Source organism: Eriocheir sinensis, chromosome 16 (assembly GCF_024679095.1).
Source record: "Eriocheir sinensis breed Jianghai 21 chromosome 16, ASM2467909v1, whole genome shotgun sequence".
NCBI lineage: Eukaryota > Metazoa > Arthropoda > Malacostraca > Decapoda > Varunidae > Eriocheir > Eriocheir sinensis.
This window is the reverse complement of record NC_066524.1, coordinates 10,927,410-10,949,512: the sequence shown is the minus strand read 5'-3', so window position 1 is coordinate 10,949,512 and position 22,103 is coordinate 10,927,410. Positions and strand designations below refer to the sequence as shown.

At 45.5% G+C, this 22,103-nt stretch overlaps 1 protein-coding gene across 3 annotated transcripts in view; it reads left to right on the top strand.

Moving 5' to 3' along the window:
* LOC126999282 (NFX1-type zinc finger-containing protein 1-like) overlaps window positions 1-19,472 on the top strand; it is a 61,090-nt gene extending 41,618 nt beyond the window's left edge. Inside the window, exons 8-14 of one of the 3 annotated variants that reach the window (XR_007753201.1) lie at window positions 1,425-1,614; window positions 1,889-2,045; window positions 2,628-2,739; window positions 2,862-3,136; window positions 3,792-4,033; window positions 14,149-19,149; window positions 19,265-19,472. Coding sequence is in view for 1 of the 3 variants with exons in the window: in XM_050861687.1 (XP_050717644.1) it covers window positions 1,425-1,614; window positions 1,889-2,045; window positions 2,628-2,739; window positions 2,862-3,136; window positions 3,792-4,033; window positions 14,149-14,945 (1,773 nt within the window). In the remaining 2 variants the exon portion in view is untranslated. Of the gene's footprint in view, window positions 1-1,424; window positions 1,615-1,888; window positions 2,046-2,627; window positions 2,740-2,861; window positions 3,137-3,791; window positions 4,034-4,179; window positions 4,320-14,148 lie in introns of all 3 variants that reach the window. The other 2 variants (XR_007753202.1, XM_050861687.1) reach the window with 2 other exon arrangements.
* Window positions 19,473-22,103: the final 2,631 nt, after the last annotated feature.

Genomic DNA, 22,103 nt, shown 5'->3' with positions numbered 1-22,103 from the left:
ACACACACACGTGGAGCGATGCTAGCTTGTCGGGACAGCAGGAACATGCCGCGTGCGGCCAGGGACACCTGGTGGGTGGCGCGAAAACTAGCTAGGAGGCGGCAAATACCTTTTTTTCCCCATCAGATAACACCCGTTTATAATCAAAACCGTCTTAAAAAATCCGTCTATAATGAAGAAGCACTGTACTGCCAGGCTTGGAAAAGGTGCTGGAACCATCCAGACAATAATTTTCATTCCACCGAAGAAAAAAAATCCTAGTAACCAGTTTGGTGACCTATAGTAGTATCATCTGTATATTGGAGCTGTCTGTGGCTGCCATATCTTAATCTTTTTATGTTAATAAAAAGCTATTTAGAAAAGAGAATTTAGCACAAAACTTTGAGAAACTGTTGCCATCAGACATTTTAGAAACACTTACTTTATTTTCATCCATTTATATAAATTACCATGAATTTGAGTGTGACGTCCCCTTAGGAGAAGACTATGTTTTCGGGTTTGAATGTGCCATGCCCTCCTGTGCCCATGCCAGGGAACAAATTATTCCTTGTAGTACTCACAGCAGGGAACAAATCATTCCTTGTAGTACCCACAGCAGGGAACAAATCATTCCTTGTAGTACTCACAGCAGGGAACAAATCATTCCTTGTAGTACCCACAGCATGGAACAAATCATTCCTTGTAGTACCCACAGCAGGGAACAAATCATTCCTTGTAGTACCCACAGCAGGGAACAAATCATTCCTTGTAGTACCCACAGCAGGGAACAAATCATTCCTTGTAGTACTCACAGCAGGGAACAAATCATTCCTTGTATTTCTCACAGCAGGGAACAAATCATTCCTTGTATTTCTCACAGCATGGAACAAATCATTCCTTGTATTTCTCACAGCAGGGAACAAATCATTCCTTGTATTTCTCACAGCAGGGAACAAATCATTCCTTGTAGTACCCACAGCAGGGAACAAATCATTCCTTGTAGTACTCACAGCATGGAACAAATCATTCCTTGTAGTACCCACAGCAGGGAACAAATCATTCCTTGTAGTACTCACAGCATGGAACAAATCATTCCTTGTAGTACTCACAGCAGGGAACAAATCATTCCTTGTAGTACCCACAGCAGGGAACAAATCATTCCTTGTAGTACCCACAGCAGGGAACAAATCATTCCTTGTAGTACCCACAGCAGGGAACAAATCATTCCTTGTAGTACCCACAGCAGGGAACAAATCATTCCTTGTAGTACTCACAGCAGGGAACAAATCATTCCTTGTAGTACCCACAGCAGGGAACAAATCATTCCTTGTAGTACCCACAGCAGGAAAATACTACTACAGGCAATTCCGGTGAGGTCAAAAGAATGAACTGTGTCGTGACAGTGAACTTGCCCTGTTCATGTAGCTGCTTTTGGCTCATTCCAGACTGCGTGCAGCGATCCGGCAACCACGGACAAGTGCGACGGCCCGTGCCCCAAGACCCTGCCGTGTGGCCACCCCTGTCGGGCAAAGTGCAAGGATGCGTGTACCCCCAAGTGTCCCGAGCTGGTGTACTCTGGTAACACGTGTCCAAAGGGCCACGTTATCGAGCTGCCCTGCCACCTCAACACCAAAGGTAGGTAAAGTGTCTCAGTACTGTGTTCAAGGCGCAAGTGTTGCGTCGAGTGCTGGCACGTAAACCTTACAAGGAGCAGCCGTGTAGAGTGAGTGGAATAGTTAGTGATGCTCCCAGTGGCTGCCAGCACTGCCACACTCTTTGGGACAGTGCTGGCCTTGGTCCACTGATCAATATTGTTGCTCAATAACCTCTTGTCCAGCCTCTCCACAGACTGGTGACACAACACCTTTTCTCGATAACTAATAACCTGACCGTTTGTGTGTGTGTGCAGTGGTGGGGGAGGCAGCGTGGGGCTTTTGCAATGCCCCCTGCGACAAGAAGCTGGACTGTGGGCACCAGTGTGTGGGGACATGCGGCCGCTGCCTCCATGGCCGCCTCCACCTCGACTGCAACAAGCCGTGCAAGAGGCCGCTGGTGTGTGGGCACATGTGGGTATCTGTGTGTGGTTGTGGGGCCTGTGTTTTGGTGGCTGTTAGGAATGTTTACTGGAGCGGGTATGGTGTGTGGGCACATGTGGGTATCTGCGTGTGGTTTCAGGGCCGTGTTTTGGTGGTTATTGGGAGTGTTTACTGGAGCAGGTATGGTGTGTGGGCACATGTGGGTATCTGTGTGTGGTTTCAGGGCCCGTGTTTTGGTGGTTATTGGGAGTGTTTACTGGAGCAGGTATGGTGTGTGGGCACATGTGGGTATCTGTGTGTGGTTGTGGTTGCCTGTGTTTTGGTGGCTATTAGGAATGTTTAATGGAGCGGGTAATCAGGTTCCACAACACTTGTCATTAGGTGGTTAGCGCTGCGAGGTGTTTGTGCCAACACCCTGCAAGCCTCCTTCTCAGGGGCAGCAATTCACAACACTGCCACCAAGTTGATGCTGCATTAGTTTTCAAATGTAATTGTGGATGTAGAAAACCTACCGATTGAAACTTTACTGTAAGGATTTTATATAAAAGATTTATTTATTTATGTTATATACAGAGTGTTTAGAAGTAATAGTTACTCCTGCTGTTCCTTCAGCTGCAAGTACCCGTGCAGCGCCACCTGTCCACCGTGTCAGGAGAAGTGCCAGTGGAAGTGCAGCCACAGCCAGTGCCGCCAGCTGTGTGGGAGGCTCTGCCAGCCCTGCAAAGTGAGACCAAGGGCTTGCTGAGGCTAACCTGTATATTTTACTTCTGATACTCGTGCAGCACATCATCAAAGACTGTGTTGAAAGGTGGCCTTAATGACTTTCATTGTCTCTCCTTTTCCCAGGAAATGTGTGAGGTGGGCTGCAAACACAAGAAATGCACAAAGAGGTGCGGGGATTCATGCAAGTGGCGCTGCAAACAACACAAGGAAGGTGACGGGGAGTGTGGAGAGGACTGTTCCCGGAAGCCCTGCCAGGAGCCGTGCAAGGAGAAGCTCAAGTGTGGCCACGAGTGTGTGGGCTTTTGTGGGGACCCCTGCCCCCCCCTGTGCCGAGAGTGTGACCACGACGAGCTGACAGAGTTTGTGCTGCTGGGGAATGAGGATGAGCCAGATGCCAGGTGCCTATGAAAGGAACTTTGTTAACCCCTAAGGCCGCTGGCACACGAGTGACATGTGGTCGCCACACTGTGGTGACACGCAGTAGCGGGGATGTGGCTTCTCATTGGTTTCCATTGTTCTGAAGCGAACCCTTTCACACGAGCAACTGTGGCCGGCAACCATGGAGTGGAGGCGCGGATTCCCGCCACAAGTGGCACAGCTTTGTGGCGTGGATCACCACACACGGGCCACTTGTGGTTGCTCGGTGGTGAGCAAAGCTTCCTCCTCAGTGTCCATGCTGAGACTGAAGATTGAAGAGGTGTGTAGTGGTGTTTCTCTGCTGTGGCCAACCTTACACACAGGCGATGCTGCTGCGTCACTCAGTTGAGCCACAAAGCATGTGTAACACCATCATAAAAACTACTTGTGTCGTCACGGCGTAGCGACCACAATTCACTCATGTGCTAGTGGCCTATGAGGCGGGTGACTGTAATCATGGGCAGGGGCTCCCATATGAACATGTTTGATTCTGCTCATGAAAATCATGCTACAAGGAAACACTTGTGCTTGGGGCCCAAGGCAGCAGCTGAGGCTCGGCCAGCTCTGTGTCGTGTCAACAGGCTGCCAGCCTTCACTGTGTTGATGGCTGTTCATGTGTCTGCTGTTCCCTTCCAGGTTCGTGTGGCTGGAGGACTGCGGCCACTGCATCGAGGTGGAAGGCCTGGAGGGGTGGCTGCAGCAGGAGGACACTGCTGTGGGGATGAAGACTTGTCCCAAGTGCAGGACCACCATTTACAACAACCGGCGCTACCAGAACATTGTGTTGCAGACACACAAGGCAGTGCTGGCCATCAAGAAAAAGTATTACCAGGCCCAGAACAACATCAAGATGAGGGACATTGAGCTCATCTTGCAAGGTATGGAGCTGTGCTGCACCAGACATCATTTTTCTCAAGCCATCTATAAGCTTTCCATCTTATTAATGCATGACTCATGACCCAACTGTTATCACACTCATCCCAGAGCAGCATCAGGATGAGGGACACTGAGCTCATCTTGCAAGGTATGGAGCTGTGCTGCACCAGACACCATTCTTCTCTAGCTCATCCCTAGACTTTCCATCTTATTAATGCATGACCCAACTGTTATCACACTCATCCCAGAACAGCATCAGGATGAGGGACACTGAGCTCATCTTGCAAGGTATGGAGCTGTGCTGCACCAGACACCATTCTTCTCTAGCTCATCCCTAGACTTTCCATCTTATTAACCCCTGACCCAACTGTTATCACACTCATCCCTTTCACTGGTGAACTCTGGAGCTGCTTTCCTTCTGCTGTATGGCCTCAGTCCTGTGACTTAAGTTCTTTCAAGAGAGTATTATCAAGACACCTCTGCTACCAAATTTTATGTTATTTTTCTTGCTTTTGTTTAGGAAGCTAAACTTTTTCACATCTCTCCTACACATTGTCTCCCTCAACTTCTTTCCATGTCCTCTTGTTTCTCTCTCTTTCCACACACACACAGGTCCTCTCTGTCCAAATGCTCCACTCCGTTTGCCACTCTGTACACCGCTCTCAGATCTCCTCTTTCTCTTCTTCTCTCCAGGGTTGTGAGCCCCATGCTCTTGAGTCTCTCCTCATAAGTCCGATCTCAAAGTTCCAGTACCATCTTAGTTGCCACTCTGCACTCTTTCCTGCTTCCATATGTTCTTCTTTTTGTGAGGAGACCAGACCACTGCTGCATACTCCAACCTCGGCCTTATCATTGTGACTATTATTTTCTTCATCATCTCCTCATCCAAGTACACAAATGCTGTCCTTAAGTTCTTCAGCAAATTCAGAGTTTGTCCTGTTATCCTGTTGATGTGTTTGTCCGGTGACATGTTCTCTGAAATAGTCACTCCCAAATCTTTTTCCTCCACTCCTCTGCATATTATCTCACTTCCCATCTTATAATCATATTCACATCTTCTACCACTCCTACCAAACTCCATTTTTTTTACATTTCCCAAGGTTAAACTCCATCTGCCATGTACCACTCCACTCCCATATTCTATCCAGGTCCCCTTGCAATGCCTCACAGTCCTTCACATTATTCACTCGTCTCGATAGCTTTGCATCATCTGCAAACAAACTCACGTAGCTGGACACTCTGTCCACCATATCATTTATATAAACAGCAAACATTATTGGTGCCAACACTGAACCTTGCGGGACCCCACTCATCACAGGGCACCAGTTGGAAACCCTGTCCCTGATTATCGTCCTCATTTCCCTGTTAGGAAGTCCCCCAGCCACTTACTCAGTCCATCACCCACTCCACCCCTATTTTTAATTTTCCAAATTTGTCCATCCACCCAGCCTTCTCTCCTGTATTAATCCCTTCACTATGGCCAAGCCGAAACAGCACCCCGCGCCGTATATGAGATTGCCGCACGCGCCAAATTTCAAATGTCGCTATTGAATATAACAAATTTTCAGCCATAAACTCAACATAATCATCATGTATTATATATGAAAACATGCAGAGTTAAATGGTGCACATAAAGAAACTCAATACGGCCGGGCCAAAACAGTGCCCCACACCATATCCAGGATCGCCGCATGTGCCAAATTTCAAATGTAGCTATTGAATATAACAAGTTTTCAGCCATAAACTCAACATGATCATCATGTATTATATATGAAAACATGCATATTTAAATATTCCACTTAAAGAAACTCATTACGGCTGAGCCAAACAGCGCCCTGCGCTGTATCCGGAATCGCCGCGCGCGCCAAATTTCAAAGTTCGTTATTGAATATAACAAGTTTTCAGCCATAAACTCAACATAATCATCATGTATTGTATATGAAAAACATGCAGAATTAAATGGCGCACATAAAGAAACATAAATTAATTGATAATTTTGAGATGTAAGCATAGAGATAAAATAACTCGTATATTGGCTAAAGCGAGCCAGGACGCAGTATGCGCGTCCTCGGATATGGTAAGAGGCACGCAAGGATGCAGTATACGCTTCCTCGTGTTGAAGGGGTTAAATCGGTCACCCTTGAGCAGTAACACAACAAGTTGGTGATGCAAGATCTCCCTCTCCTGAATCCTAACTGGCAATCCAAGATAATTTTCTCACTTTCTAAGAAATCTGACTACCTGTTTCTAACCAGTCTCTCACATATCTTCGCAACCACACTAGTGAGTGATACCGATCTGTAATTTAATGGGTCCTCTCTCTTGCCTCCCTTAAAAATCGGTACTATGTTTGCTCTTACTGTCCCCCCTTGAGCAAGGTGTGTGGGGTGTGAGGTCCTGGCAGTACCCAGAGATCAACTATAATGAGCTTCCTCGTGTGTGTGTGTGTGTGTGTGTGTGTGTAATTCACCACAGACTGATCACGAGTTGGACTCATAATCGCCAGCAAGTACCCTCCTGACAAGAGCAAGCTCATTATAGTTGATCTCTGGGTACTGCCAGGACCTCACCCCACACACCCTGCTCAAGGGGAGACAGAAACCACTCCTAGTCAGTGGAAAAAACCTGGCCTGAGCAGGGCTCGAGCCTCTGCCTGCCACACCGTGAAGCTTGGCAGCGCTTTAACCGACCGAGCTATCTGAGCTGTGTGAGTGTGTGTGTGTATTTCCCTGTTTGTATTTACTTATTTGTAGTATTCAGGACTTGAGCTCAAGCTCAGACAGTCCTGTCTCCCAATCCATATTTGTCCAGCTTTTACTTCATTTTATGGACACTGCCTATGAAATGCCAGAATTTTTACTCTTTTCTCCACTCCCACACGACCACTGCGTGTAACGAAACACACGAGAAATTAATCCAGACAAGGAAAGGTTTTGCTGGCGTCGGGGATCGAACCCGCGACCAGCGTAACGGGAGAGCCACTCCTTTACCAGTCAGCCAAAGAGGTACCCCACTGGCAAAGTGGGTTATGGGAGGCTCGCCCATCAGGCAAGTCAGCATTACACGTCTCCCCATTCCCATTTAGATTAATATCTGTGTGTTGAGTTCCCGTTTTCTATGAACTTCGGAAAGCATGGGCAATCACTCTACCTGTTACCCTCTCGGGGTGACACAACAGAACCACAGGAGAGGATGCCCACCGCTTTGCCACCAGTGAAATGGCAGAATTTTTACTCTTTTCAACACTCCCACACGACCACTACGTGTAACGAAACACACAAGAAATTAATCCAGACAAGGAAAAGTTTTGCCGGCGCCGGGGATCGAACCCGCGACCAGCGTAACGGGAGAGCCATTCTTTTACCAGTCGGCCAAAGAGGTACCCCCCTGGCTAAGTGGGTTATGGGAGGCTCGCCCATCAGGCAAGTCAGCATTACACCTACTTCAACTATGCCTTTGTTTAGTCCATTCCATGTATCCACACTCCTGTATGGAAAACTGAACTTCTTTAAGTCTTTCAAACAAGTCCCCTTTCACAATTAAGACTCCTGGAGTAGGTAGGAAGATTAGGGAGTAGGTAGGAAGACACCAACCAAAACGGGTGTAAGCCACTCCTGGTGAGGTATATATGGGATGCGAGGTGGGTGCTGCAAGCCCTTCAAAGATCCTCCCTGTGTCCTCTCTTTCCATTTCCCTTTTGTCTCATCTACACCAGAGAGTAGTTCAGCATGCTCTCTAAAGACAGACCCTCTCTCTTTCCACACCACACTACATACACACAACACACACCATTTCCCAAAGTTTTCAAATTCAAAATGGCGTACAGTTGTAACGCCTCGGAGTCCTTGCCTATGGGGGGAAGGACCACAAAATCCCCCAGAGAGGACTGCCCAAGAGGTGTCCTGATAACTCCTCAAGCTTCTTCTTTACCAACTTATGCAACATTCGCATTCTTCATTCTAATTTCCTCTCTGTGGAACACCATCTTTCCTCCGCTAAACCTCACCTTCTCTCCCGCACCGAAACACAGGTCTCAGTTTTTATTTTTTATTTTTATATATATCAAAGGACACGGCTCAAGGGCAACTAAAAAAAAAAAAAAAAAAAAACGTACTCGCTGCTCCCGAGTATAATGACAGCAACCTCTACTCTGTTCCCTTCTACTATCTCTATCCTAAATTTCAATCCAAAGCTGGATGTTGCGTCTACGTGCGCAACAACATCACTTGCTCTCGTGCCCCTGACCACGACTTTTCAGAATTTTCCACCATATGGCTGAGACTTCATTGTTATTCTATTTACTAAATAACATCTGTGCTGTTTATCTTTCACCTAATTCTACCAACCATGTAAAATTCTTTGTCTATTTGAATTCCAAAATGGAGCACATCTTGACCCAGTCTCCCTTCACTGAAATTTTCATCCTAGGAGATTTCAATGTTCACCACCAGCTTTAATTGGCTTTCATCCTCTTTCACTGACCAGCCTGGTGAACAAGCCTGCAACTTTGCTCTTCTCAATGATCTAGAGCAGTTGGTTCAGCACCCTACTCATACTCCTGACTGTCTTGGAGACAGCCCCAACATTCTAGACCTCTTCCTAACCTCTAACCCACTGATTCTCAACCAGGGGTAAATTTACCCCTTGGGGGTAAAAAATTAAATGGTATGGGGTAAATAACTGCAATAATTGTGTATGAATGAATATAATTTTTTTTTGTGATATGAATGGCCTGTATAATTTCTCTATCAAAGTATAATATATTTTGTGCAAAAGGTAAATAATAGATATGTTTTCCTATCTTCTAATTTTCAGTGCCTTTATGATGGCAATGATTTTTTTGTAAGGGCGTAAACGATGAAATAGATCAGGTAGAGGGGGTAAATTATGGAGGAAGGTTGAGAATCCCTGCTCTAACCCTTCTGCTTACTCTCTCAAACTGTTCTCTCCGTTGGGCTCCTCCGATCACAACCTTATTTCTGTTTCCTGTCCTATCGCTCCAGTACACCCCCTGGACCCACCGAAGAGGCGATGCTTCTGGCATTTTGTTTCAGCTCAGTGGGACAACCTGAGGATGTACTTTTCTGATTTCCCGTGGAATGAATATTGCTTCCAGGAGCGAGACCCCTCTGTGTGTGCCCAGCGCATCACTGAGGTGATTGTCTCTGGAATGGAGGCATACATTCCACGTACTTTCTCTTCTCCTCATGCTAAAAAAAAGCCTTGGTTTAATCACGCTTGATCTTGTGCTATCTAAGATAGAGTGGCACCTTACAAAATGTACCAGAGCCTTCGCACTCCTGCTAATCACGATCTTCACATTTCTGCCCAGAATCATGCCATATCTGTTCATTGACTCACCAAAAATACTTTCATCAATAGAAAATGCCACAACCTTGCTTTCTCTAATTCTTCCAGAGACTTCTGGCACCTAGCCAAAAATATCTCCTCCAATTTCACTTCATCTTTCCCTCCTCTCCTTAACCCTGACGGCAGCACTGCCATCTCATCTATCTCAAAGGCTGAACTCTTCTCTCAAACTTTCTGGAAAAACTCCACTCTGGACAATTCTGGGCATATTCCTCCAACTCATTCCCCCTCTGACTACAGTATACCTGTTATTAAAATTCTTAAGAATGATGTTTTCTATGCCCTCTCTGGCCTTAACTCTCAGAAGGCTTATGGACCTGATGGAGTGCCTCCTATTGTCCTTAAAAACTGTGCTTCCGTGCTAACACCCTGCCTCGTCAAACTTTCATCTCTGTCTTTCAACATCTACCTTTCCTTCCTGCTGGAAGTACACCTACATACAGCCTGTGCCTAAAAGAAGGGTGACCGTTCCAATCCCTCAAACTACCGTCCTATAGCTTTACTTTCCTGTCTTTCTAATCTTTTGAATCAATCCTTAACCAGGAGATTCATAAGCATCTATCCACTTCTGACCTTCTATCTGATCGCCAATATGGGTTCCACAAGGGGCATTATACTGGTGATCTTCTTGCTCTCTTAACTGACTCTTGGTCAACCTCTCTTAGCTGTTTCAGTGAAACTTTCTCAGTTGCGCTAGACATATCGAAAGCTTTCAATAGAGTCTGGCACAACTCTGCTTTCTAATCTACCCTACTGCGGAATCTATCCCTCCCTCTGTACCTTAATCTTTAGTTTCCTTTCCGGCCGTTCTATCTCTGCTGTGGTAGAAGGTCACAGTTCTTCCCCTAAACCTATCAACAGTGGTGTCCCACAGGGGTCTGTTCTTTCACCCACTCTCTTTCTGATATTCATCAATGATCTTTTCACAACAAGCTGTCTTCTCCACTCAAACGCCAATGACGCTACTTTGCATTATTCAACTTCTTTCAACAGAAGGCCATCCCAACAGGAATTACAAGACTAGACGGGAGGCTGCAGAACGCTTAACCTCTGACCTTGCTATTATTTCCGATTGGGGCAGAAGGAACCTTGTGTACTTCAATGCCTCAAAAACTCAATTTCTCCACTTATCAACTCAACACAATCTTCCTAACACCTATCCCCTATTCTTTGACAACACTCAGCTGTCACCTTCTTCTACACTAAACATCCTCGGTCTATCCTTAACCCAGAATCTCAACGGAAAACTTCACATCTCTTCTCTCAGTCAGCTTCCTCGAGGTTGGGTGTTCAGCATCGTCTCCTCCAGTTCTTTTTCCCCGATCAGTTGCTATCTATATACAGGGGCCTTATCCACCCTCGTATGGAGTATGCATCTCACGTGTAGTGGGAGTCCACACACAGCTCTCTTGGACAGAGTGGAGTTTAAGGCTCTTCGTCTTATCAACTCCCCTCCTCTTACTGATAGTCTCCTACCTCTTAAATTCCTCTGCTGTGTTGCCTCTCTGTCTTCTATTGATATTTTCACGCTGACTGCTCTTCTGAACTTGCTAACTGCATGCCTCCCCCCCTCCTGCGGCCTTGCTGCACACGACTTTCTACTCAAGCTCATCCCTTTACTGTCCAGATCCCTTACGCAAGAGTTAACCAGCATCTTCACTCTTTCATCCCTCACGCTGGTAAACTGGAACAATCTTCCTTCATCTGTATTTCCTCCTGCCTACGACTTGAACTCTTTCAAGAGGAGAGTATCAGGACACCTCTTCTCACAAAATTGATCTATCTTTCGGCCACTCCTGTGAACTCTTTTATAGGAGCAGTGGTTAGCGGGGTGTTTTTCATTATTGTTTCCTTTTTTTTGCCCTTGATCTGTTTCCTTTGCTGTTTTTTTTTTTTTTTTTTTTTTTTTTTATTAATGTGTCCTTAGTTGCCTTCTCCCTTCCATCTCTATTAAATTATTTCTATCCAACACTTCCATTCCACTCGTATTCCTGTACAACGCCATCAGGTCTCCTCTTTCTCGTCTTCCTTCCAGTGTTGGTAAGCCCAGTTCCTCTAATCTAGTCTCGTATGTCAGGCTTGATGGTTCTGGTACCAACTTAGTTGCAATCCTTGAATCCTTTTAAGTTTCCTTTTGTCCTTTTTCTTGTGTGGTGACGAGACAACTTCCGCATACTCTAACCTTGGTCTAATCAATGTTGTAATTATTTCCTTCATCATGTCCCCATCTAAGCAAGGAAATATCACTCTAATATTTTGCAGCAGACTACGTGTTTCTCCGAACATCTTGTTTATGTGTTTCTCATATGTCAGTGTATCTTGTATTATAATTCCATAGTCTTTTTTTTCCTTCACTGTGCTGATGATTGTCCCTCCCATCTTAAACACTCTGCTTGGTCTAATTTTACTCCTGCCCATTTTCATTGTGTGACACTTCATTGAACTCCACTTCCCATTTTTTACTCCATTCATGTATCTCATTTAAATCTTCCTGCAGTTTATTACAATCATCCTCATCTCTTATTTTTCTAAGCAGTTTGGCATCATCTGCAAACATACTCATGTAACTCTTTATTTTTTCTGGCATATCATTTATATATATTAAAAACATTACAGGAACTATGGAACTATGGAACTCTACTTGTGAGCTTCCTCCAGTCTGATCTTTTAACATAGTTCTTATTTCTTTATTGTGTGTGTGTGTGTGTGTGTGTGTGTGTGTGTGTGTGTGTATTTATCTAGTTGTATTTACCTAATTGTAATTTTACAGGGCCTGGGCTTACGCTTGTGTGGTACCGTCTCCTTATCTGTACTTGTCCAGTTTTTCCTTAAAGTTATGCACACTCTTTGCCGATACTACATCCTCACTTAGTCTGTTCCAAACCTCTATGCTTCTTTGCGGGAGGCTATATTTTTTATATTTCTGAAGAATCTTTCTTTTCTCAATTATTTTACTGTGTCCTTGTGTGTTGCTGGTGTTACTTAATTCTCTTAGTAGTAACTCCTCGTTATCTACTTCTTCCATTTTATTCCACAATTTATAAATTAGTATTAGGTCTCCTGTTTCCCTTTTTTGTTCCAGTGTTGGTAGGTCCATTTCCTTTAACTTTTCCACATATGACAATCCCTCCAGTTCTGGAACCGTCTTCGTTGCCATCCTTTGTACTGTCACCTCTCAATTAACGCGAGGGATACGTTCCTGGAGGTGTCGCGTTATTTAAACAATTTCTCCATAGGAAACAATGGTAATAGGGGGGCTACGTTCCTGGACACTGGGAAAGTCTGCCTATTTTTGGGATTTTATTACTCTAACCTTAAAAAAAAAAAAATTATTACATTAATAGGTCACGGAAACAACAAAAACGCACGTTCTCATTTTATTTAGATTTGTTCTTCATCTGCATCGGCCACTGTCCCTCCTCACCCTGCGCTATTGGTGACAAAGATAACTCCTTTAAGTTAAAGTTTTCTAAAGAAAGAATTGCTACATTACATTTGTAAGTCACTGACACAACAAAAACACGTCCTCACACTCACCATCATTTTGTTGATGCGTCACTGGTCGTCATCGTTGTCTGCCGAATCCTCACCCCCGCTCTCCCTCCTCCCTCCTCACCCAAGCGTCCTTCCACCTCCTGTGAGGAGGTGGAAGGACGCTTGGGTGCCATAGTAGAGGTCAAAATGCAGTGTACATATATGTCTTTCTAGTTTTTATGCATGTTTCTTCTTATGGGGAGACCACACAGTTTCTGCATATTCCATCTTTGGTCTACTCATAGTGGTAGTCATCTTTTTCATCATATCTTTATCCGTGTAGTGGAATGCTATTCCTATATTTCTTACCATTCTATACGTATCTCCAAATATCCTATTTACACGACTCTCTGACTGTTGATCATCTTGTATTATCACTCCCAGATCTCTCTCTTGAATTTTTAATATTTCTCCATCTCCCATTCTATATGTCCATTTTGGTCTCCCTTCACTCTTTCCCATTTCCATTACATGACATTTCTTCACATTAAACTCCATCCCCCATTTCTTACTCCAATCCCAAATCTTATTTAGGTCCTCTTGCAGAATTTCACACTTTACTATTTCTTATGTGTCTCAGCAATTTCGCATCGTCTGCAAACAAACTCATGTAACTATTTACTTTCTCCGGCATATCATTTATATACACTAGGAAAAGTATTGGTGTCAGTACCGATCCTTGAGGCAACCCTCTATTTACATTTCTCCATTTTGATTTCATGTCCTTTACCACTGTTCTCATTTCTCTTCCCCTTAAGTAACTTTCCATCCAGTTTGTCATTTTCCCTTTCAATCCTCCTCAACTTTCCAGCTTCTATAATAGTCTTGTTTGTGGATCTTTTATTTTATTTATTTATTTATTTATTTATTTATTTTTTATTAATTAATTCATTTATTTATTTATTAATTTATTTATTTATTTATTTATTTATTTATTTATTTATTTATTTATTTATTTTTTTTTTGTGTGTGTGTCCAATAAGATGACAACCATGAGGCTGAAAATAATGTTCCATCTGTTTTCCACATCACAATCTCTCATGGCCGCTGTTGAAGCCTCTCTACTTACTCGTGTGGTTCATCTTGTGCCGTGTTATGTCAAGCTCATTAATATTTTGGTGGCAATCAATGTTTTGCACAGAACTGACAACAGATGGACAACCAAAGTTCTGTCAAGACACAACTCTGCTACCATTCTGCCTTTTCTTTCCAGATGAAGAAATATTGCACTGCTTCAGGTCTGAATGTTTAATGCTTCTAAAGAAAATTGGAGTAGGACCAAGGAAGAAAGGAAGGCCATTTGTAGACTTCAGTGTTGGAGAGAAGACTCTGTGTCACTTCCAAGCCCAGGTCTTGAAGAAAGCAACCTCCATCCTGAACCAAAAACAGACTGCAGACTCCACACCCTCTGTGCCCCTCAGAGCAACTAGTGGCCCTGCATCTAAGCACCTGGCAGTCCTCAGGCCCTTGGTCGAGGCGGTGGTGGCCGGCGTGATGGAAAAGACCACCACCATCACCCCCCAGATGGAGCGTGAGGTGTCGTGTGAGCTGCAGCGGCTGGCGGTGCTCCCGGCATACCGGACCTTCCAGGAGAAGTCTGCTGTCTATCAAAACACCAGCATGGCAGCAATCAAGGCCAAGCTGGAGGCTCTGATGAACCCCACGGTGATCTTTGATGAGGAGCTCGACAAGAAGGTGCGAGCCCTCCTCAAGGAAAGCGAGAAGTACGTGGGAGGCCTTGGGATTAGTGACAAAGAGAAGATGCTTATTCTTAAGGCTATGGGTCTCCGCCAAGGACACTGGTACAAATGCCCCAATGGACACATCTACTGCATCACTGAGTGTGGGGGTGCTATGGTAGAGAGCGACTGCCCTGAGTGTGGTAGTCGTATTGGTGGCGGCAGTCACAGGCTGAGGGGGGACAATGCCGTGGCCACAGAGATGGATGGGGCAAATCATGCTGCGTGGTCAGAACACAACAACATGGGGAACTTTGACCTTAATATTTAGTGTTCTCTCACCACCACCACCACCACAACAACCACTACTATGACAACACAACTAATGAACCTAGCACATTGATCCTAACAGTATACTAGATGCTGTAACCCACCACAATGACAGCACAACAACAACACAGCACAAGAACCTAGCAAACTGACCCCATTACTTCACACACCTAATTCCCACACATAATTTTGACATAAAGATGTAGAGGAATGTTAATTGATTATGCGGTCTTCATATCATGTTTAACTCAGATCGATGTGTCGGTTCGCTTAAAAGTCGCAGGTAGTTTCCAAGACCCTGTAGACCATGAGGAGTTCCCGTAGCCTACTGTAGAGACCCCAGCCCACTCCTGCTCTGCCCTGCTTCTGTGCCCCCGCCAAAACTGTGCCCACTAACAATGGCTGGTTCACGTTCCATCATTTATACAGTTATGACATGTTTTTAATGTTCTCCACCAGAGGATGAACAAGGCAGTCATTACACGTATTTCACCATTTTTATACATTTAACTGACTGAAAATTCATAAGCCAACTGCTCTCCTAACGATGTCATGATTAACGGGCTGTTAAAACCGTTGCCACTGGGTGATCCTTGCTTTAGGGGCGCAGGGGCAGGGTGCACTGGGCATGTTTGCTACACACAAGATGGCGACTAAAGGTCTGTTAGGGGCAGCTCAAGACCTTTCTTTTCGAGAGAATCCACGATCTTGAGTGTTGTGATGGACGATTTGAGTTTGTTTAGCTATTATTACGACAATCATTAATTTCTGAGTACTATTTAAAATGTAGTAGTTTTATTATCAGGGTTCTTTTTGCCATTACTATACCAAAAATATTTACATGTTTATTATACCAATAAGTATAGACTTACCCTTAAGTTGAACCTGCAGAATGTGTGGAGAGTGTCTGTGCCTCCGTGCAGACCCAGAATTATAGAGCATAAGGATATATAGGCAATCCAATGTTAAAGCTTGGATGCCGCCAGTGCTACCATCTACAGTGTAGGAGACTAGTCCGCTTCCTCCATTTCACAGACACCATTGTTCATTGTCCCATGACACCATTGTCTAGACTCCTTGGTGCAGATCATGGAGCCAAGAATCCTTGGTGGAGACTCTGACCTTGCAGGCTAGCAGGGATTATATGATGGTCACTTTGCGGCCAGAGCCACAAATGGGGAATCAGCTGGCTAGTCGCTGTGTTGCCTTTCACTATGCTTCACTGTCTTGCCACTCATGCTTCACTATCTTGCTCCTCATGCTTCACTATCTTGCCACTCATGCTTCACTGTCTTGCTACTCATGCTTCACTATCTTGCTGCTCGTGTAGTGCGGCGACTATGCCTGATGAACGAGCCTCCCCTAACCCACTTAGCCAGGGTACCTCTTTGGCCGACTCGGTTAGGAGTGGCTCTCCCGTCACGTTGGTCGCGGGTTCAATCCCAGGCAGCCGGCGAATACCCTCGATAACCTTGTCTTCATTAATTTCTTGTGTGTTTCGATACACGCAGAGGTCGTGTAGGAAAATAGAAAAAGAGAAAATAAACTCCTGGGGCATGACACTCATGCTTCACTATCTTGCTACTCATGCCTCATTATCTTGCCACTCATGCTTCACTATCTTCCTACTGCTTCACTATCTTGCCATTCTTGCTTCACAATCTTGCTACTCATGCTTCACAATCTTGCTACTCATGCTTCACTATCTTGCCACTCATGCTTCACTATCTTGCCACTCTTGCTTCACTATCTTGCTACTCATGCTTCACAATCTTGCTACTCATGCTTCACTATCTTGCCACTCATGCTTCACTATCTTGCTACTCTTGCTTCACTATCTTGCCACTCATGCTTCACCATCTTGCCACTCATGCTTCACTATCTTGCTACTCATTCTTCACTATCTTGCCACTCATGATTCACTATCTTGTCACTCATGATACACTATCTTGGTACTCTTGCTTCACTATCTTGCCACTCATGCTTCACCATCTTGCCACTCATTCTTCACTATCCTTCTACTCATTCTTCACTATCTTGCCACTCATGATTCACTATCTTGCCACTCATGATTCACTATCTTGCTACTCTTGCTTCACTATCTTGCCACTCATGGCTCACTATCTTGCCACTCATGCTTCACTATCTTGCCACTCATGACTCACTATCTTGCCACTCATGCTTCACTATCTTGCTACTCTTGCTTCACCATCTTGCTACTCATTGTTCACTATCTTGCCACTCATGTTTCACTATCTTGCTACTCATTCTTCACTATCTTGCCACTCATGTTTCACTATCTTGCTACTCATTCTTCACTATCTTGCCACTCATGCTTCATTATCTTGCCACTCTTGCTTCACGATCTTGCCACTCATGCTTCATTATCTTGCCACTCATTCTTCACTATCTTGCCACTCATGCTTCACTATCTTGTCACTCATGCTTCACTATCTTGCCACTCATGCTTCACTACCTTGCCACTCATGCTTCACTATCTTGCCACTCATTCTTTACTATCTTGCCACTCTTGCTTCACTATCTTGGCACTCATTCTTCACTATCTTGCCACTCATTCTCCACTATCTTGCTTCACTATCTCCACTCATTCTTCACTATCTTTCCACTCATTCTTCACTGTTACCACTCATGCTTCACTATCTTGCCACTCAGTCTTCACTATCTTGCACTCATGCTTCACTATCTTGCCACTCATTCTTCACTATCTTGCTACTCATGCTTCACTGTCTTGCCACTCATGCTTCACTATCTTGCTACTCATGCTTCACTGTCTTGCCACTCATGCTTCACTATCTTGCTACTCATGCTTCACTGTCTTGCCATTCATATTTCACTATCTTGCCACTCATGCTTCACTATCTTGCCACTCATGACTCACTATCTTGCCACTCATGCTTCACTATCTTGCTACTCATGATTCACTATCTTGCTACTCAATCTTCACTATCTTGCCACTCATGATTCACTATCTTGCCACTCATGCATCACTATCTTGCCACTCAGTCTTCACTATCTTGCTACTCATGCTACACTATCTTGCCACTCATTCTTCACTATCTTGCTACTCATGCTTCACTGTCTTGCCACTCATACTTCACTATCTTGCTACTCATGCTTCACTATCTTGCCATTCATGCTTCACTATCTTGCCATTCATGCTTCACTATCTTCCTACTCATACTTCACTATCTTACCTCTTTGCCACTCATGCTTCATAACCTTGAATCTTCGGCACTCATACTTCATAATCATGCCTCCTTGCCACTCATGCTTCACTATCTTGCCTCTTCGCCACTCATGCTGCATAATCTTGCCACTCCTGCAATACTATCTTGCGTCCTTGCCATTCATGTTTCACTATCTTGCCACTCCTGCTATACTATCTTGCCTCCTTGCCATTCATGTTTCACTATCTTGCCACTCCTGCTATACTATCTTGCCTCCTTGCCATTCATGTTTCACTATCTTGCCACTCCTGCTATACTATCTTGCGTCCTTGCCATTCATGTTTCACTATCTTGCCACTCCTGCTTTACATCTTGGCTCCTTGCCATTCATGTTTCACTATCTTGCCACTCCTGCTTTACATCTTGCCTCCTTGCCATTCATGCTTCACTATCTTGCCACTCATGCTTTACATCTTGCCTCCTTGCCACTCATACTTCACTATCTTGCCTCTTCGCCACTCATGCTGCATAATTTTGCCACTCCTGCTATACTATCTTGCGTCCTTGCCATTCATGTTTCACTATCTTGCCACTCCTGCTATACTATCTTGCCTCCTTGCCATTCATGTTTCACTATCTTGCCACTCCTGCTTTACATCTTGCCTCCTTGCCATTCATGTTTCACTATCTTGCCACTCATGCTTTACATCTTGCCTCCTTGCCATTCATGTTTCACTATCTTGCCACTCATGCTTTACATCTTGCCTGCTTGCCATTCATGCTTCACTATCTTGCCATTAATGCTTCGCTATCTTGCCTCCTTGCCACTCAGTGCCTCCTGACCACTAAATAATGGTTTTTCAAACTGCTCTTTATCTCTGGGTGGGCAGCGTGTGTGAAGGGCAGGACGCAGGGAACGCGAGCAGCAGAGACAAGGTGGTGTGTGGGGGGCCATGGCCGAACTTTCCCTGTAATTATTGTTCTCACGGTATTTCCTTGACGAGGGTAAAGCGGTGGGTAGGGCGCAGCGAGCACGGGCAGCAGAGGCACGGTGGCGTGTGGGGGGCCATGGCCAAACTTTCCCTGTAATTATTGTTCTCACGGTATTTCCTTGACGAGGGTAAAGCGGTAGGTAGGGCGCAGCGAGCACGGGCAGCAGAGGCTAGGTGGCGTGTGGGGGGCCATGGCCGAACTTCCCTTCTGCAGTTGTCCGCAGCGTTTTCCTTGTTCACATGGTGATCCCTGCGTTTGGGAAAGTTCGCGTATTAATTCTTTTGTGTTACTTGTGCCTTGCAGGAACCATGTCTTGTAATGATGATGTGGAATAAATAATTTTGTCATCTGTAGTTTCCTTGGGTACGCCTTGGCCTCGGAGGTGGACTCCTTGCCTACACCCTGCTGGTGGATGAATGGCTGGAGCACTTCTTTACCACCTCAGTGGCGTAGCTAGGTATTTATCATTGGGGGGCACCTGGGGGGCACTAGGTGAGTCGAACAAGCCCATAGAAGTTTTGCAGTAATGTAATGCTGACTTGCCTGATGGGCGAGCCTCCCACGTCTTTTGCCGACTGGTAAAGGAGTGGCTCTTCCGTTACGCTGGTCGCGGGTTCGATCCCCGACGCCGGCAAACTTTTCCTTGTCTGGTGTTTCGTTACACGCGATGGTCGTGTGGGAGTGTTGTAAAGAGAAAAATTCTGGCATTTCAGTGGTGGCAAAGCGGTGGGCATCCTCTCCTGTGGTTCTGTTGTCACCCCGAGAGGGTAACAGATAGAGTGATTGCCCATGCTCTCCGAAGTTCATAGAAAATGGGAACTCAACACAGAAATTAATCTACATGGGAATGGGGAGACGTGTAATGCTGACTTGCCTGATGGGCGAGCCTCCCATAACCCACTTAACCAGTGGGGTACCTCTTTGGCCGACTGGTAAAGGAGTGGCTCTCCCGTTACGCTGGTCGCGGGTTCGATCCCCGGCGCCGGCAAAACCTTTCCTTGTCTAGATTAATTTCTCGTGTGTTTCGTTACACGCAGTGGTCGTGTGGGAGTGGAGAAAAGAGTAAATTTAGGCATTTCAGTAACGTCACGAAATAGCGTCGACTGCACCTTGTGCGTCGTCTGCAAACCCGCTGGTGGTCACCTCCCCAGCAGAGTGAGCAGACGGACCACGTGTGCCCCATCCCCAAGTCACTACCCGCGGGCAAATGGCAGGACCTTCAGCATCATTTGTGTTAAGTAATTACGCGAGATCGCGTTGAGAATGCTGCGAAGCTAAGATACATCGAAAAATTCAGTACTTTTGGAGGTATAGACCCATATTTATTAGGGAAACACCCCGAGTCTGCTCCCCTGCTGTCCTCAAACGACCTGCCCAACATCGGTTACCATGATATATTTAGCTATCTGGTGAACAGCAAGAGCAAGCTGTTTACAGGGCAGTCGCTCAAGGCCTACAAAAGCCTTGAGGCGTACAAGTACTTCATCGCCGGACACGTACAGAATGTGATGATGACTCCAGCTCCTGTAGTACCTAACACCAAGCTCATCACAGCAAAGGTAAGCACATCACAAATCATACCTGTGTTATGGTTGAGTGACTGGCTGCCTAGTGGGTAGACTGGCCGGAAGACTTGCTAGTTGACTGTCTGGCTGGCTGGTGAGTAGACTGACTGACTGGGTAGCCAGTAGACTGGCTGGCTGATTGGTAAACTGACTGTCTGGTTGACTGGTTGCCTGGTGGGTTGATTGGCTGGCTGATTGGTAAACTGACTCAGTCTGGTTGACTGGTTGCCTGGTGGGTTGATTGGCTGGCTGATTGGTAAACTGACTCTGTCTAACTGACCGACTGGATGGCTGACTAGTTGACTGATGACTGACTGGGTGGTTGACTGACTGGCTGATTGGTTGACTGGCTGATTGGTTGGTTGGCTGACTGGCTGTCCCTCTGCCTGGCCGATCTACTGTTGCCGACCAGTGATGCCCAGGTAGACAGCACAGGCAGGCAAACAGGTGAGGGCAAGTGACGGCAGGTGACGGCAAGTCACCTTACGCTACGCACTCTTGGTCACTTCCCTCCGTACACTTATATACTCCACCCAGCACTGAGCTCTGTCCCTCTGTGCACTTTGCCTCCACTGAATTTCCTCTCCTATTTTCTTCCCCTGCTTGAGCGCAGCCATGCGTGTTTACCTCCGCCAGCTTGTTTACCTCCGCCAACTCATGTAAATCCCATTCCAGAGTAATCCCCCGTCACACAATAAGCTAGGGGACCCGGAGCAATACCTAAATAAGTGTTACCTCATGTAATAGTCTGATCAGTCTTGCCTGTAATATTTACCTCTGACAAAATGAGCACTGCAGAGTCAAGATGAAGCAGACGGCCGCCAATTTTCCCTCCTCACAGCTACTACCCACTTCCCCCGCTCTTCTGGATTCGCTAGAAATTTATGAAATGACACAGCATCTCTCCCGTGTCGGTTAGAACATCCAACCGCACAGCATACGTATCCCATGACGAACACACAGAGCACTTGCGCAGCCGCCACCAAGGTTTGCTTTCATAAGTGACTACCACCACTGACCACCAAGATGGCCGTGCAGGCCCGCGCTACCCCCGTACCCCCACTGATGACGTCAGCTGCAAAACCTCTATACAGCTGGGGAGGTCGCTGGAGACTGGGGAGTGGGGACTTACTTTCGCTTACAGTGCCCCCCTCCCTAGCATATTTTGTATCCTGACCAATGATCATCTGAAGCCGTATGGTTTATGGAAGGTTATTATATTTTATTCGAGGAGTAAGATCAGATGCGTGGTGAGTACTGTAGATTATCATCCAGTTGGTGATGGAGAACGAAATAAATCAGTCATGGCCAAAAAATTAAATACATATATTACCACTTATACAAAAAAGGAAATAACATAACTGATACTGTAAATAAAGAAAAATGCAGAAGTTTTGAAGCATCAGGCAAAGT